Source organism: Pezoporus flaviventris, unplaced genomic scaffold (assembly GCF_033815535.1).
Source record: "Pezoporus flaviventris isolate CSIRO_AGI_PZ_B2104156 unplaced genomic scaffold, CSIRO_AGI_Pfla_v1 ptg000047l, whole genome shotgun sequence".
Lineage (NCBI taxonomy): Eukaryota > Metazoa > Chordata > Aves > Psittaciformes > Psittacidae > Pezoporus > Pezoporus flaviventris.
The window spans coordinates 5,949,884-5,968,763 of record NW_026892595.1 but is presented as its reverse complement, the minus strand read 5'-3'; the positions used below and the strand labels follow the sequence as shown (position 1 = coordinate 5,968,763).

Sequence of the window (18,880 nt, the reverse complement as noted above, 5' to 3'; positions counted from 1 at the left end):
TCTTTTGCAATCCTTTCAGCAATGTCAGTTGGCCAACACTGCCGGCCATGGGGCTTTGCTGGCTCATTTATGGACACTGTGGACACTTACGGGCAGGTGACAGTCAGAACCAGAGATCAATGGTCTAATTTCTCCTGCTTCAAGGGACCTCAGGCAGATTTCTGTCAACAGCTCCTCTGCCTGGGGCTTCACCCTGGCTCTCACTGTGTTCCACCCCCCATTCTGCCACACAGAGAGCAGAGCCAGGCTGCCTCTTCTGAGGTACTGCTGTGCATCCAGGTGACCCGCTATGCTTGGCTAAGACTGACTGAGGCAAAACAGAAACATTTAAGATGACCTGGAGAAATACAGATAAGGGGTCAGAGAAATTATGCCCACAACTCATTACTGAAGTGCAACTTAGGACCCTACCAACTCTGGGATGCACAAGCCGAGAGGACAATCAAGCCTTTCTTACTATGCAGAAAGCTCATTTGTGATCCTCTTTTTAATGCGATCTGTCCAGTGTTATCAACAACCTTTGAAACTCAACACTGAACACCCATCCCCCCAGCACTGCACATTAAATGTATTGTGTAGGACACAATCTAGCATGAAACCAGACAGACTTTCAGTGGACAACATCCCTGACAGTGTCAGCATCTAGAAGTTCAACATGAAACATCTCATGTAGACATCATATGTCAACATATGTCTACAGTTCAAATTCACTAGCTAGGCATATGCGTGTCCAGCCTACATTTAATCTGATCTATTACAGCAACTTGCAGTTAGGACTCAGCAATATCAGATAAGGTCCCTAAAAGTTGCACAACATACCCCTTTGCATAAAATCACAGGGACAGACAGAAGCCGAGCTTTTATGGAACAATCCTCAGCTATGGCCCTGGGAAGCTGAGAACAACCTATGCAAAAAATACACAACTACAGAATCATTTGAGGATTGTATTGGGTTTGCATGATGAGGTTTTGGTAGCAGGTGGGCTACAGAGATGGCATCTGTGAGAAGCTGTGAGAAGCTTCCCCCACATCTGATAGAGCCAATGCCAGCTGGACCTGCCACTGATCAAGGCCAAGCCCATCAGTGATGGTGGTAGTGCTTATGGGATCGCGTATTTAAGAAAGCGGGGAAATAACTGCAGTGAAACAGTAGCTGGAGAGAGGAGTGAGAATGTGTGAAACAGCAGCTCTGCAGACCCCAAGGTCAGTGAAGGAAGAGGGGAAGGATGTGCTCCAGGCACCAGAGCAGAGATTCCCCTGCAGCTCATGGTGCAGTTCATGGTGAGGCAGCTGTGCCCCTGCAGCCCATGAAGATCCATGGTAGAACAGAGATATCCACCTGTGGCTCATGGAGGACCTCACACTGGAGCTGGGGGATACTGAAAGGAGGCTGTGACCCTGTGGGAAGCCCACACAGGAGAAGGCTTCTGGCAGGACCTATGGCCCCATGGAGAGAGGAGCCTGCACTGGAGCAGGTTTGGTGGCAGGAGCTGTGACCCTATGGGGGACACAAACTGGAGCAGTCTGTTCCTGAAGGACTGCACCCATGGAAGGGACCCCAGCCTGGAGCAGGAGAAGGGTGTGAGGAGTCCTCCCCTGGGGAGGAAACAGTGGCAGAGACAACGTGTGATAAACTGACTGCAATCCCCATTCCCCATCACCCTATGCTGCTGGGGAGGGGGAGTAGGAAGTAGAGAATTTGGGAGAAAAGATGAGCCCAGGAAGGGAGGGGTGGGGGAAAGGTGTTTTAAGGTTTGGTTTTAATTCTCATTTCCCTAGTCTGATTTGATTGGTAAAAAATTAAATCGATTTTCCCAAGTTGAGTCTATTGATGACAGGAACTGCTGAGTGATCCCTCCCTGTCATTATTTTGACCCATGAGCTTTTCATTATATTTTCTCTCCCCTGTCTAACTGTGGAGGGGAGTGACAGAGTAGCTTTGGTGGGCACCTGATGTCCAGCCAGGGTCAACCCACTACAAGGTTAAAGCCTGAATTAGTTTCTGACTTACTGTTCTCCATGTTCATTCTAAGTCTACTTTTTTACCGAGCAGATTAAAATTCGCATGTGAAAAGGAAGCAGGTGTCCACTACAGTCATCAGTAGTCTGCATAGAAATTTCCAAAATCTGCACAACTACCTTTGGTCAAAATTTAGTACAATATATTTTAGTATCAAGATGGTAATCATATTAAGAAGTAAATTGATACAGGTAACAGGGCTGGGGATGACATAACCTTTCAAAATCTGCATTTTAAACATATGTAAATCCTCACATACATACAGCATGTGCATGCAGCTCATATTGCTCAGGAAATTTGGATCAAATCCTCCAGGCTAACTGTTGTGAGACAACCTCCCTTCCTTCTGCAGCATTCAAGACAGCTGAAAAGCACATTTGAATTTGAAAGTCTTCATCCATTTTCAGGTTGATATAAATTTTATCAGTGCTATTGCACAGAGATGAAAAAAAATATTAGATCCCATAACATCCATATTTTACTTTAGAGACCTCACAATTTTAACGATGCTTCAAATGTTCATAGAGCTTTTTAGCTCCTTGCAAAATGTAAAGATAATCCATGTAAGTTGCTTTTTAAGTCAAATCTCAGCTTTTTATGGAATTTATCTTTTTCTTCTTTTTAGAATTTGTGTTGAATATTGCTTTTGGGGTACAGGTTTTGTCTGCTAAAATTTCTAAAGCAGTATCATAACACAACTGCACACCCAGGACAGTATTTCATTATTAATAAGCTTAATCCCCATAGCCCGGTTATGGCATCATTACAGATTTCTGGTTCACACACTTCACTTTAAACCCCCACAGAAAAAATCAGAAGTTGAAATGTTCACATTACAAACGCACACAGGATATAAATTTGGGCTGTGGCATTTTCTGCTGTCAAATCTCCAGAAAGCCTTTACCAAAGCCAACAGAATGCCACAAATCCACACTGAGCTCAGATATTAGCAGAAGAAAATTCTAATTACTTGTTTCTGTGGAAAGCAGGGGCCTCAACTCTTCTGTTTTGCTATGCTCTTCTGTACAGCTTTGCATGAGGCAGCTTTCAGGTGTCACATTCTTTTTGCCTTTTTTCTGCTTCAATTTACTATTCATGCACTTTAGCTGCCCTTAGCTGTATAACACAGCTTCATAAACTCCTGTGCTTATCATATATAAATTAGAAGTTCACAATACTGGGAAATAAATAGATACATTCAGCCAAGGCGAAAAATAAATACGACTTCTGTGGCTAGATTGATTTTTGTTTTTTTCTTTTTATACACTTAACTGATTTAAGTTATCTTTATGCATTTCAGTTCTCCTGTTGACAGAAATTAATATAAGAACTTAGTATCTCCCTGCTGCTAAAATGCTTTCATTTCTTAGGGTGTAAAACTCCATTATAATAATGAGAGAACTGTGCAAACACACTGCAGGCTCCTCTGATACCTCTGATTTATACTAGTGATATGGGAGAAACTGGACATATGTACAGGCTGAACCAGAACATGAGTAGAAAATAGAAGGAATGTCCATCTTTCTGAAAACACAAGGGTCACTCTACTCAAATCTAGAAGCTTTACTTTGCAAGGTCTGGATTATTTAAGCTATGTTCAACTTCTCTTTTAGAGATTTTTAAAAAGAGAGAGGGTAGAAAACATCTTCCTTCTGCTTAGCTGTCACCTCTGACAATGATCAGCTAACACTGATTGACAATAACATTTTTAAGTTACCCACTAATTTGTGTAGTTCAAATTCTTAGGCTTCTTTGATAAATCAGTAGCTCTCTCGACAAGTTAGAGCTCCCGTTTTTTCTTGACTGTGATGCTGAACACGCCTTCTAAATTCACATTACCCTCAAGAGCTCAGCTGAGCTGAAGACAAAGTAGTTTTAAGTGAATTAAAAAAGCAGTTATGATAGTAAAAGAACTATATTGTACAAACAGAAGAGGGACATATTTGAGGTTTTAGTTGCTGTTTTAGATGAAAAATGTTCTAGTAGCATTAAGGCAGGGGAGATGACAGACATACTTTCATGTAACTTAGCATATATTCAAAATTAACATCATCATCCTATTTGGGATCAGACTGATCACAAACTGACAGGATGTTAAAAAATTTATTAAATCTTACTGGAGGTGGCTGGACTTTCTGCTATGTCCCAGTGAAGAAGTATTATATTTCTCACTAATGCTAGGATTATCATCTTGACTGTGGAAAAAGTGTCTCTGGCATAAAGTTTCTCTCTTTCTAAGGCTTGTCTGCACAAAAAATTGTGTACTCCTCATCCAGCACCAGGTACAGGTCCGAATTCTCAGCAGCAAAATGCACTGCTGGGTAGAAACACTGTCAGAACACAAGAGAAAAATCAAGCATAACCTCTGCACTACTTCCAGTGCTTTCATGTCTCTCTCAAAGTGACATCAGTTCAGAGACCCAATAAGGAATATTTGAAGGACCTACACTGTCAACTTCTTAGGACCTATACTGTCAACTTACTAGGATACATCTTGTACAGTTATCTTCCCTTTCAGGATTGCAAGCAGAGCTAGAAGTAAGTCATGCTTTTCTCTCTCCTCTAAATTAAGAAAATGCAGATGAGTTCTCAGGTACTTCAGTACAGAGCTCCTTAAATTAAATAATAGTAATAATCATCATCATCATCATCATCATCACCATCATCATCTCACTTCTAAAACAATAGGAAATGTTGATAAGCAGACAACTGGGCAACAGATTTGTTAGCACTTTTGCAAGAAAAGCAGAGAACATTTCAGAACAATCTAAATACGGAAAATCCATGCGGGTGAACAGTCCTTCAAGGGAATAAAGGATTGTGCACATAAAGGACAAGCGCAGATTACTTATGAAAGACAAAGAACACGCTCTGCCTTTCCTAAGTGACACATTTTTATGTAGTTTAGTGATTGGGAACATTTTTTTTTTCTTCTCCAAGCAAAGCTCAGACCTCTCAGAAAGATTTTTGATCAACCCAATAGAAACATTATTCCCTTTTTGCTACAGCCTACTAATAAAGTGATCAGAAGTGTTTCTAAAAAATGGGAAGATGAAACCTGATGCAGTTTACTTTTCTTCAGAGGCTAATAATACCCAAAATTATTTGCTTCCCCTTTTGAATCTCATTTCTCAAGGTCACTTCAATAATTTAGGAATGCTTCATTTCAAAAGTGACAAAAAAGCCCTACTGCATCTGAACAGGAATTCTAAAATCAGTCTAAGAGAAGAGAACACATCACTTCAAAACAAATTTTAAATAAAATTCAAAATGTCAATTTGAAGTCTGGCTCAAGAAATTGCATGGGAAAACAAGCAAATACGATGAAAAATGCATGTAAATCTGTACACTTTAGATACATGATACAGACAAGTTCAGGGTCCTACCTTGTACACTCGGCTACATAAACACAAGTAAAACAAGTAATCATCCACAGATGTGCTTTACTCCATAGCAAATATTATGCAATTTTAAATTAGTGTACTTTCAGACTTTCCACTGCACATTATTTGTGTTTCTAATGACTTCTTGCAGGAAGGAACTTAGATACCACAGGGCTAACTATCGCTGTGCCGTAACCCTGAATGCCCAATCACGTGGTGGGACTTGCAGCATTTAAGCTTAGCTCTGTATATAAGATGGAGCATTATTAAACCATCAAGCCAAATGGGAATCCAACAAGAAATTCTGAAGAGCAACAAGTCTCATAATCCTCCTCACATCTACAATTTAACTATTTTTCTCTGCTGCATTGCACAAGGGTGTCTCCCTCCTCTCAGGACTCACCATCTCCTAGAACACAGGTCCTATTTCATTTCTGTGATGCACTTGCTGATTCCTACAGCTTTCATGATGTACAGTATCCTGCAGCTGTGTCACTCATTTCTTTCTCTTTAAGCTATGCTATTTTGCAGAAGACAAAACTCTTTGGGCCATAAAGGAGGAGATGACCGCAACTCCCATGGCTGGTAGTTAAGCTGCTCTCTGAAAGCAGGGAGATGTGGACTGAAGTCCTCACACACTGAATAATTCAGACAAAAAACAGCATTATATTTTGTGGAACTAGGACCAACTTAAAAAACAAGAGCTCGGTTTTGACCTTTTGCCTCAAGAATTACATATTTAATTTAGCCAAATAAATATGTAGTTATCGATAGAAAAGATCCGATGCAACAAACATTATACTTAAGGGCTAACAAATAAAACGAAGCTAGTTTTAAGACTGAGTAGTTCAGGCTGGTCTTAGTACAGCAACTTATTATATACATATATACTTAGTTTCATATATACTGTTATAAACAGTATATATGAAACCTGAGTAATACAGTGTGCAATTAAAAAGTCTTTTCAATGCTTTAGCAAGTATCAGGCTAAACACTGTGAGTTACTCAGTGCTCAAAGACTAAGCTTTAAAATCATTTGTTGTATAATTGGTTATTTATTATTTAATAAGTGCTAGATTAAATTTCTCTCTATTGCATTGGCTCGAACTCTTGCAGTCAAATTAAAAGAACACTCTGGAATTGTCCTGGTGTATATGAGGTCAAAATTTGTTCTAACACTCTGTGTGTTATATCAGTGGTCTTATTTTCTCTATATATTAGCTGTAAAGAACTATTTTTATTTATTTATACTTACTGTGTATCAGCTTACACCAAAACACATGCAAACACAGTCTCACTGTCATGTCTTGCACTATCTTAATTTGTGTGAGCTATTAAGCCAGACTGTTATACAGCCTTAATGGCATTAGAATATCAGCAATAACCCCTACATCTATATGCTAAAAGTTCAGGCCCTAACCTTTAAGGAAAGATAAACAGATATCCATTTTCATTTAGAAAAGCCAACAAACATTCTGCATTGACTGAAACATATGACTGACCTTCTCGTCTGACTTTATTAAACAGCTAAATCCTACGAAAGATCAGGTTATTTTAAAATGCCAAAACAGCAATAAAAATTAAGAAATCATAATTACAGAAGCACATTCTGTAGGGTTATCTTACCATGTCATTTTGCATAATAAAGCTCATGCAATATACAGAAACATGGCTGTAATAGAGAAGGTCTGTCTGTATTGATAAAAAGTCAATTCTTATATAGTACATCAGTAACCGGAATGCACAGGTTAAATCCAAAGTGAATTTCAAGATGAAGCTTTACGTGCTGGTATGCCTTAATGCACCCTACAAGGGGTTTTTAATCTAATGATGGTAAATGCTGAAATAACTGCTGTCTGTTAGCTACAAAGCAAGCACGTTTGTTAAATATCTATAAAGCCTGTCTTATTACAACATCCTTCATTAGAAATAATCAAAGACAATCAACATCCCTTTTGCACTCATATTTATAACAACTACTTGGGGGTATCCTTAAGTGTTTCACTTCGTTTGTTTCTCCACATGTATGTTTCAGAGTTGTCAAATGACAGCCAGACTGGGAGGACATGTCTCATTCTACTATGGATATTAACAAATGAAAGACATCAATGATAAAAAGGTATTATTTCTTATGTACAATTTAAAAAAAAAACTAAAAATTACCATGCACAAAATACAGTACACTAAAGAGTTTCTGTCTGTCTATAAGCTGTGCTAGATGCCTTTTCTTTATAAGTAGTATCTTCATGTAAGAAAATTGTTAGGCACAAACATTCCCTCTAAACTTTTGAAATATATTCTAGATATGTATTTCAAAGCTTTTACTAGCGCAACAGCCATCAAGCTCCTCTGGTGTGAACTAGATGTTAAAGTATCATATAGATCACTTTCCATCAACAGCTAGCAATCATCTCCTTCATTCCATAACTATCTAATATATTGCTACCAACAAGGCTAAATTACATTACAGAAATGGGGAGAGTATTTATGAAACACCATTCAGTGCAAGATGTCCAAAACATAACCTCATATCACAGTCAAAGCATCCATAACACATGAAATTGCATTCTCGCATCTTGTGAGCAGTTACAACGCCACATTTGTTTAGCGCAAAAATACTTTGTTCTGATATTCTGTATTTATTTCTTGGTGCTTTTAAAATATATAAAATGCATATTTCCATTCCTGGTTAAGAATCCTTTTATGTAATGCCCGAGTGGTATTTCTACAGGCTTCTGCAGACACAAAAATTAGGTAAAAATCACTGTAGTGACTGAGAGCGTATTTGTAAGCACAGTGATTCCTTACTCAGCCAGTAACTTTTTCCAAGCAGGCTGATCTGAGCTGATGGCCTAAAGAATTTCTTGAAGGAGCATCAACAACAGAAGCAAACTGTCAACTCAACCTTATGTCATCCAAGTTTGTAGAGCTCAAAATTCAGCAACCAGAAAGAAGCAATCTGGTGGCTCACGTGAAGTTCATGGAAAGGAACACATAATGATAATGTGACAAGTAGCCTTGTACCTCTGAAACTGTGAAATCTCTACCATTCAATGCACTATCTTCAATACCTTTTGATAAAAAGATTAATTAGTAACAATTATTAACACTAAGGACATACGATATTGTAAGGGGAATGTATCTGAGTTCATAAATAATACTGTCAAATGGGTAAACTTTTTGCTGTGTAATGTAAAACCTAATCTTGCTGCCAGAGGTCAAATTATATCTAACATTAAACGTGTTCATTTTAATACCAGAAAGCTTACAGCATGTGTAATCCTTTTAGAAAATCATTTCTCAAGAGCTAAGAAATACTTACATCTTAAAGGCTTTTTGTTATACTTCAAATTATCTTAAAAGCATCTACATCATAACTACAAAAAAAACCCAAATTTCTCGCTTAGGACATTTAACACATCATAAAAATTCCACAGCTGTACCAATGCATCTACATATGCACATATAACACAGATATTGATATAGGCACTCACTACTTCCTCCTCTGTCCTTAAATAGTCTCTCACCCCCATACAAATTACACTAGCATAAAGGCCAAAATAGGAAATATCACATTACATCTCAACCATTTAAACAAAGACTTTCACATCCCTGTGGAATAAAGAAAAGCTTTAGCTGGAAATTATAAAGTCCAATTTATCAAGTGGATCCAACACACTCTTTAAATCTAATGGCAAAACCACAGTTACTCAATTTGAAAAGTCATGATAATTGTAAAGTACAGAATATGGGCCATTTTAGCTTATTTATTTATATTAAGTAGTTCACCACTCCCTGGGTCTTGGCCAACAGAATTTGCAGCACTTACAGCACTCCTCTGATACTTGAGAAACAATCTTAAGGCACTTTTCAAAACAGCCTTTTGCGAACACACCACACACACCGAATGCACTGCTAGACTCCTGGACATGCTATCAGGGACAACTCAACCCGTGGCTACAAAATCAACTCATCATATTCCCCATGCTACTGCAAGCTGTCCTGCCCAATACAATAGCACTGGACACGTGAACATAAACTACGCACACATACCTCATGCTCTATGAGGAGCACACCAGTGCCTTACCTTTTCTCAGCTGTATACTGAGCCTCTTCCCTATCTTTTTGGTGTTATACCCACTGTTTGCAGTGGAGGTGAGAACTTTCTGAGGTGATGGTACCAGGCCAGAGGGTGGTTTCCCTGATGAATTCACACTATGAGGTAGCTGCGAGTAGGAGTCTGTCTGATCGGACTGGTTGCCCGCTCGAGACATTCTTTGTAATGTGTGAAGTCCAGAATTGTTAATACTTTTGCTGTCAGCATACTGGGCATCAGGGCTGAACCGGCTAGAGTAATATGTGTTCTTCTCGCTTTGGGACAACTGTTCATACTGCTCTTTATTTGCCGCAGGGACCACATGGAACCAAATGAATGGCGTACGCATGGCTTGGCGAAACATATGCTGTGCTCTAGGTTTCAAAATGAACAGAAAATTGGCAAATTAGGACTGCAGACTACAAGACATTATAAGCATAATTACTAATGTTAATTAAGCAACATGAGCTGACAGATACATTGCACTCAAGCATAAAGCATTAATCTGTTCCCTAGTTTACTTGGTATGCTTTTGGCTAAGTTTTATTGCCATAGGGCAACATAATAGTTAAATATGCTTAACAACTAACACACCAAATACTGGATTTGGAAAAGCAAAAATTTTAACCACAGTCTTCAAATGCAGACAGTTCTATGGCAGGACTGCAGTGTCCTTTTGGTTTGAAACTTGGCAATTGTGGTAACTGTAATAACAGTAGTCACAGTGACAACAGAATTATTAAAATGAAAATTACCCTTTATACAAAGACTATATATTTCCATCATTTTCTGAGCATATATGCAGTCTTGCAAGAAGTCTCGTTTACACTTTTAGTAGTTTTTCAGAATAAAATATAAAGGAATAAGAAAAAAGCTTAATCCTGCACAGACATTGGGCTCTAGGTCACGATCCAAAGTACAAGAAGTTAACAATTCTCTTCATGAACTTTACAAACTGTGATACAGAACCATAGAACAAGCAGAGACAAACAACTTTCAAGCCTAGGGTACAGGGTCATGTTCCAATCAGGTTACTGTCAAAGAAATAATACGCACACCTCAAACACGTGTTGAGTAAAAGACAATCAGAATACATTATATTCCTCTGGCCCTTAACACGTTAGGGTTTTCTGAACAATATTTTAATCTTTGAAAACCCTAATTTTCTGCATACCTCTTTTCTACTTCCTCTTTCAATTATCTGTGTGTGAACTACAACCTGATTTCACTTTTAAAAATCTCTCTGATTCACCACTGTGAGATTATACCAAGTTCAGGCATCCACTGAGCAAATATTTATGATCTCTCAAAACTTTTCTAGGAAGTTTCTGCTAACAATAACTTTCATTCTCAGGCACACAATACCACAGGTGTTTTTAAAATGTTAAAAATAAAATTTCCATGGTGTCCAGTTATGTTGAATATGATGCAGTGCAAGCATAAGAGCAAAAGTCATCTGGGAATTTCAGGATAAACAGTTTACCAATACAAGAAGAAAAAAAATTGGTAATGTGCAAAAAAAATCAAATAAAAAGTGCTTATACTCTAATGACAATAATTATCCTGGTTTCTTCATAGTTGGCTAATTAAAAGCCCCTAATGTCCTTTAGCATAACTCTTCTTTATCAAAAGGCAAGCTTAGTCAATATTCTCTTACTTTCCTCAAATTACTGCAAGGTGCAGTGTTAAAAGATTAAATAATGCAATGTAATGTGTGGCAGGTAGACTTACTGTTCAAATCTCCTATTCCGAAGGTCTCCATCGTTAATCCTGACAATACAATCATTCTCACGAAAAAGGTTTTCTTGCTCAGCTTTTCCACCCTTCTCCAATCGCTTCACAAGCAGCCCCAGGGTTCTGGAACATTAAGATTATGAATTATTACTGTTTGAAAAATTTGCAGCAGAGAAAATCCTACTGAAATAATATTTTATCACAGTAACATCTAAATTTGAAACCATCTTTACTTTGAAGTAGGATACCATCATTTCAAATAATTTAAGCATTACCTGAATTATTATCCTTTCTAAATGAAACAAAAGGCCTAGGTGAATCAAGCACGTAATTTAAAAGAAAGAATGAACAGACAGTATGACGATCACATATCCGTTCTTGCCAAAGGCCTAGATTTCTGAGCAGTAAAAGCTCCAAGAAGTTGCACACACCTAAAAGCCAGCATATTTTCTGCTAGTTAACTGAAGTTGAACAGGTTTTACTTAAAGTTTGGGTTTCCAAATTAGCAGAAAATACCACAGCTAGCTACTGCTTCTGTGCAAATAGAAGGTGAGGTCATCTCACATAATAAGCAGCCTATAAGGAAGGGATGGAGAAATGATTCAGGAACTTCATGCAAACCAAATGCTTTTAGTTTTAAACCTGTTTTTGTTTTTTTTTTTTTAACTAAAGAACAAAGAGGAAATAAAAATGTAAATACCATTTTTAATTCAGCATATTATCTTAAATTGTTTCAGTAATAACTGAAGACAAGTACCATTTGATAGCTTCTGTGCAATGAGTTGGTCACCATCTTAAGGACTTTGTTGAGAGAAAAGGTAAACGTATATTCAACCTGAGTTTATCAGATGGATCCTGAAGAGTGGATTTCTGAGGTACTGGTAGGATAGAATGTTTCTATACCTGAATTCTAGGTTTGAAGAAGGACTCAGTCTTCTGAATTATTCTTGCATCTACACTGAGCTTTATTTTTTTTTCAAGAAGATCAGCTTTACATTGAAAACCCACAGGATGTATCAGTGGGTCAGGTTCACATCATCCAAGTCAACAGCATTACTTTTACAGGTGTCATTTTAAGGCACAGCATGAAAAATACTTGGTTGTATGGCAGGATATGCAAGACCACGCATGTCTTTTAGCACAAAACTGTCAATGATTATAGCACTTCAGGTTCACACATACCTCAAAGTAAATGAGTGGTCAATGATGCTTGAAAGGACTCTTCATATGCTTAAAAGTTATCTATGCACTTCAGCACTTCATCAACAGAGTCAGAAAAACAAAACTAACTTATTTCTTCCACTTTAAATTCTTCATTTACCAATATATCATCAACATATGCAAATAAGACATTTATTTTACAGAACAGTCATATGCTTTCTCCTACAAGGCAGATAAAGGAGTAAGAGAAACAATCCTAGTAGTATGTCCACACCTAGAGACATTAAGATATGATGTTTACATACATGTAAACAGACCGTGAGGAGAAAAACAACATAAAGCATTTTGACAAATCATCAAATGAAGCTTGATTAACATATTAACATTTAAGTGATACTATTCTGTTTCTAACTGATATGGAGTATTTTGCAAACACTTAACATACTGCACCTTTGACCTCACCAGGGGTCCCATCGAAGGCAAACATTTTCCACCTTCATTTGGTTCCCAATGGACCGCTTGGTTGCAGTCACTGTTGTTAACTGTGCCTGCGCTTGACTTTAACTCAGCTGCTGCAATAAGCAATATGTCTCTTTGCAGTAACACTGGTGAGCACAAGGACCAGAAAAATTTTATAAATCTAATGTATCACTTCTCTAGATTACACGCATTTCAGAAAATACCAGTGTGTATCCAGTCCTATCTCTCCCCATTCCAAGCTGATTTGCTTTTGGTTTGGAAAGCTCAACCTTTTGTAGATTCCTTCCAACAAACCAACATTTCCCACTGAAAAGGAAAATAATATAAGCAAAACTAATTTCCCAAAATTTCCCAAAACAAAACCAGTTCTTCCATGTTTGTTTTGTTGCTGTTGTTGTTGTTGTTTGGTTTTGTTTTCGATTTTTCTGATCACCAAAGTAGTAGATATTTTAGGTGGTTTTCTGCTTGCATTTCCCACAATCATCTAATCATTTGCATGACAAAAATTCTAAATGTCCCCAACAGTCACACACTAACCTAATTGACCATGCTGTGCTCCATTTCTCGTACTAAGATTTGCTGATAATTATGAAAGTATGTTGTCACAGGAAACAAAAGGAAACAATTTTTAAAAAATATTGATTCAATCTCTTTTTCCCTCTGTTCACTAAAATAACAATCTCTGATTTTTAAAACTGATAATTATAAAAAATAAAACTTTACAGATTACTAGTTGCAGAAAGCACTAAAATAAGTTATGAATGTTAACGATAAAAAGGAAAAAATACTTCTATGGCTTCACAACATATTTTTATCAGAATTATAGTTGTCATACATATAAAACTGATGGTTAGAAAACAAGTTTATGAGGTTTTCACTTGTGAGTTATTGAATTTCTCTGAGGAGACAATGTCTTTGAGCCCCAAAGTGAAGTTCCTGAAGAGGATTATCTCAAATGGGGAAAGGATAAATAAGCAAGAAAATATGAACTTGGGAATGCTACATTTGAAAGAAGACAACCACAATATTTGAGGGGGAGAAGGAATTGTGTCTACTCTTCTTTCACTTCATGCCCAAAAGCTCTTGGATGCAGGTGTGCTCCTCTTTAGTGACCACAGACAATTGAGAATTTGGATGTGTACGCAATGCTTGCATGAGAGAATACCCAGTATTTTGTTTATATGGTTAAATATGAAAAATACTAAAATATCAGTATACTAAATATCAAAACACATTCTACACAAAGTACAACACTCCGAGTTAATACTATGATAATACACTATAGAAAATATATGATTCTTTCATTCCAATATCTCTACAAATTGTGATTACAAAATAATTGCTTTATCAGTGGTTTTTGCATAGCACTTTTCTTGAAATGTTGCTATTATGTTGCATTCTGAAATTACATTAAATTATTAATGCAAGATGCGTCTTTATGCACAGTTTGTCATTTGCTGAATTTACTTCACCTAAGCTCTCAAATCTCCTAAAAATAATACTAACCCTAATCAATAGTAAAACAATGTAACATACAAACTACCAGTCAATAATCTCATTAAACAAACGCTACAAGTTCTATTAATGCAGCATTCCTCATGTCAGACACAACATAGGCTGCTCATGAGGATTCTGCTTTTTAACAAATGCTAGAGCTAGGTTAACCAGGCTACATAAAGCTAAAGTCACTGAGAACTGATTTAAGGCTGGACAAACAACCTGAGTCAAATGTGAAACCAGGATTCCCACAATGCCTTTTAACTTATTTAATTTTTTATATATAAACGCATACAGCAAAAAATCCCTTTAGACACAGTTCCAGAAACAACTTCCCAAATGCAATTCTGCAAAGGAGAGAACTCTCTTCCAGAACTTGCAGAAAATATATGTTCATGAAAATTGTTTGTGGTTAGATGTCAGAACAGGACTCTTAAAAAAGGCATTATGGGAATTCATGTTTGTTGTTGCAGTAACTGGAGAAAAACAAAGTAGACTTGATATTGCAAATATGCAATAACTTAAAGACTAATTAGATTTTCTTTCCCTGCCGTATGCCACCATCATTAATCCTGGTAAGTGGAAATGTAGCTCTACTACAGTTTCTATGTTGTTTCCCACATTAGGAAAACATAAATTCTGAAAGCCTGTAAACTAATCTAGTATAAAATACAAAAGCCAGTTTACGTATTTGTTTAAGTACAACCATATAGCATAGAAATATATGGGTGCATTTGAATTTGCTTAATCTTTCCCACTTAAAGTAAATCAATGTGTTTTCTAACATAAATTCTTCCACTGTATGCATATTAAACTATAACTTTTCAAGAATGAGATTCAATATTGTTCTGCAAGATACAGAAGGGAAACAGTACCAAAGCACAGAGCTCAATCTTTGTATTTGCTTTAAATATCTAATTGGGAACGTAAACAACTTAGATTATATTAGCATTTTCACCACTGTATTTCCACCAGGTTCATTACTCTAATTATGCAATTAAAATACACTCAGCTACATGTGTTAACATTTCAGTTCTCAGTATAAATTACAACCAATGATAAAATTAGAAACAAGCAGCAAATGTTTTATTGACATCTAAATTGCCTGAGTTAGTCTGGTTAGTTCTTTGAAACTGTGAACTCCCCACATGCCATCCAGCTGTATGGAAATGACGATACTTTGTCTTAATAAAAACTGACAGTGTAAATACTATGAGAGTAATAAAAATATTACATTGAGCATCTAGAATATGATTTGGCCATCACCGCCTGTTGTACATACACACTGAAGTTATTTACCTATTACCTGCAAGCTAACTGTAATATAATCAAATCAGACAGAACAGAAAATAACCAATTTAGACATTTATGCAAAATCACTAACCTGAAAAGGCAAAAACTAGATTAAGGTGCAAAAATAATGATTGATGGAAAAGCTCATGTGTAACAGTTTCATGCAATGAAAAATCTCAGAGAAATCTACAGGAACATAAACACAGTATAAATTTCCTGAGATTCATAGGTCACAGTAGGTAAATCATCTTGTTTGTTCAACTTAAATTATTGTGGCTGATCAGTGCTAAATTAGACATAAACTTCTTTGCACAACACTGACGTCACAGCGCTAATGTGGAGGCACTAAAATAACTTTATCAGTTTTCACGCCTGAAGTTGGAACCAATTTCCAACCCTTGGTAACTACTACTCAGTTTTTTTAGCTTGAATTGTACTTTAAATTAAGCTTATGTAACTTTAAAAAATCTGAGATCAGACAAGGAAAGACTTGAAGTCAGCTAAAAGAGTGAGGGAATGGTACATTCACACCAGAGGGAATCTTCTCCAAATGCATATGTTTTTGAAAACCATGGCTATCTTTGAGATTTAAAAGGCTGGAAATGCAGGAGATGAATAAATGGGGATGCAGATAGTACATATCTCCTAGATGATCAAACAGAGTTAGAGAGACACCCTGAAGGCAGAATTAAGGACTCTCAGTATAGACAATGGCCATTAGATATTACTTTAGTTTTCTTCATGTGTTGAGTAAAAGACTAAAACTTTTACATTGAAATATGAGGTGATTTATAAATTCTAGAAAACAAAGGGCATTTCCTCTAAAAGCAAAAAGATAGAACTACAAAACAGAAAAATGTATAAACAATTTTCAAGTCCACGGATTATGTATACATCAATGCCTGCCTTCATTTGGGTTTGTTTGGTTGGTTTGGTGTCTTTTTTTCATTTATAAAATCTGTTAAATTTGTCATTTAAACTGAAAAAAGGCAATAAAATTCAGTCTCTTACTTTTCCCATTCTTATGAGACTTCCTTCCATTTAGGACATGTAGCACAAACTCAAATAAGTATTTTTAGCTGCCAGGTTTTAGCTGTGTGGTTTATCATGGATTTTATGGCTTGCTTCAAATAGCTGGCAGAGGCCTACATACTGCTCTACATCAAAGTAACATGTCTGATACTTATTAATGGATGTTCTTTATGGAGTTTTCAGACGAATATCCAAATCCATTTCTGTTCTCTTTTACTAAGTAGACTTCAGAGTAGTCTTGGGAATATGGGACTATGACTTCCATGTCATTATTCACAGAGATTTCTGATTTTATCTCATATACTCTTGTGTCAGTTGGATCTCCTTCCAAAGACTGACATGGCAGGATTTTGGAACAACAGCCAGGGTATAGAGCTTGAGAAGATTTCAAAGACTTTAAAATAGAAGAGACCTTGTAACAGTATAACAGTATAATTACGATGAAGCTTGCAGAGAAGATCTCAACGTAACCCCATTTATGCATCAACATAGCATCTCCCATTAGCCAGGACTGCTCAAATGCTATCCTTAGGGAACTCAGTGCTTGCCCCCCTCTCTGAGCACCTAGTAAGAAGGAAGAATTGGTGCTAAAGGAAGTTTTGTACAAATTTAACATTTTCTTTCTTTTTATGCTTTCCTCTCATTCATTTCCTTTTTGGTCTACTTTCATCTAAACACTTTCCTGTTAACTTTCTATTCTGTCTTTCTTTCTGCTTTCATTTTTATGCCTTCCATGCTGCTTAGCACTGCATCTATGGCACTGCAAAACTGTGTAAGTCTTACAAACAAAACTTTAATATTGAAAAACTTCACAACCATAAGGTGATAAATATGTATACCCCTCCTCCCTTTTGGTAAGGTGAGCAATATCTGCTATTCAAAGCATATGATCAAAAAGGCCAATAAAGGACTGATAAAATTCTAGAAGAAAAAACAGGAGGACAATAATGAAACATATCCACAGAAGAAAGTTTGACCATGTCTGTACAAATCAACAGTACTGTTCCCAGAGAATTAGGGAGATAGATTTTATTTTTTTCCATTAAAAAAAAAGTCTGTGTTTCACTAGGAACAGAAATACTTAGTAGCATCTAAATAGACAAAGCAGAGATATTTATAGTTTTTGTTCAAGATCAAAAGCCAACATTGAAAACAGATTGTTACGCCAAACCCCCAAAGGATCACGAAAAAATCAAGCATTTCCTCAATATAAATAAAGGACAGAGTTATGTGATGCAATTTTTGAAGGTTTCAAATGTTTGCTTTGGGAGAGGGGAGATTTTTGGTGGGAAATGTCCCTTTCTTATTGCACAGAGGTAAAAAGGGAGAATTGTACTAGCCTTTTCTTATACTTTTTCACTTTTTAAAATTATTGATTAAATATTATTTGCCTATTGAGTAACATTTTCAAAAGCAAACAAAGAGAAATGGAAGAAAAATAATTGAAAACAGCATAACTGGAACTGATCACCAAACTTATAGGACACAATGGTAGGCCAAAGGACTAAAGTATGTGATACACTGGATCTTTTCCTTTTGGATACCCCTCAACATCTTTTCTGAGTACTGTTTGGTTTTGTATATTTAGGTTTCTACTGAGAAGGGGATCTGCTCAGGTAAGTTACTTCACTGTAGAAGGGAACGTTTTGCTTTGCAGCCAGAGGAGGAACAACGAGCAGTCATGTGCTAGAGTGAGAAACTAGCAGGCAGGAGAGAATCCACGCCAAGCATCTGCTCTTCCTCTGACTCTAGCAAAAGGAGAACCAACCATACCTTTACTGCTCGAAAGAGCTGGGGGAGGGAAGGATTTAAAAAAAAAAAAAATTAAAAAAAAAAGGTCAAAAAAGGCGACAAAGCAAAAAGAAACCAAAACTCCTCATCAAGTACTCCAAACCTGAAGTTGGCCGCATTCCTTTCCCTGCCCACACTGCTGGCTGCAGGCAGCTGGGGAAAATATATTTGCTCTCAGTGAAACCATGTAGAGGTGTGGGCACAGCTGACAGTAAAGCAGCAGTACAACAGAAGTGCTTATAATACCACGCAATGAACTCTACCTTTGCTCCAATACGATGCAAAGAGCATAGGAGAAATGTTTTAGCTATATCTAAGGTCCTCCTCAACTTTATTCCACCACACTTTCAAGATATTGACCCAAGAATCTCCGCTCTCCAGCAGTTTATTTTT

At 36.9% G+C, this 18,880-nt stretch overlaps 1 protein-coding gene across 14 annotated transcripts in view; it reads right to left on the bottom strand.

Annotated features, from left to right (window-relative positions):
- PARD3 (par-3 family cell polarity regulator) overlaps nt 1–18,880 on the bottom strand; it is a 451,464-nt gene that overhangs the window by 200,555 nt on the left and 232,029 nt on the right. For all 14 annotated transcript variants that reach the window (XM_061468050.1, XM_061468055.1, XM_061468051.1 and 11 more), the window contains 2 exons: nt 11,231–11,356; nt 9,491–9,873 (listed from right to left, as the gene is read on the bottom strand). In XM_061468050.1, coding sequence (XP_061324034.1) covers nt 9,491–9,873; nt 11,231–11,356 — 509 coding nt within the window. The remainder of the gene's footprint in view (nt 1–9,490; nt 9,874–11,230; nt 11,357–18,880) is intronic.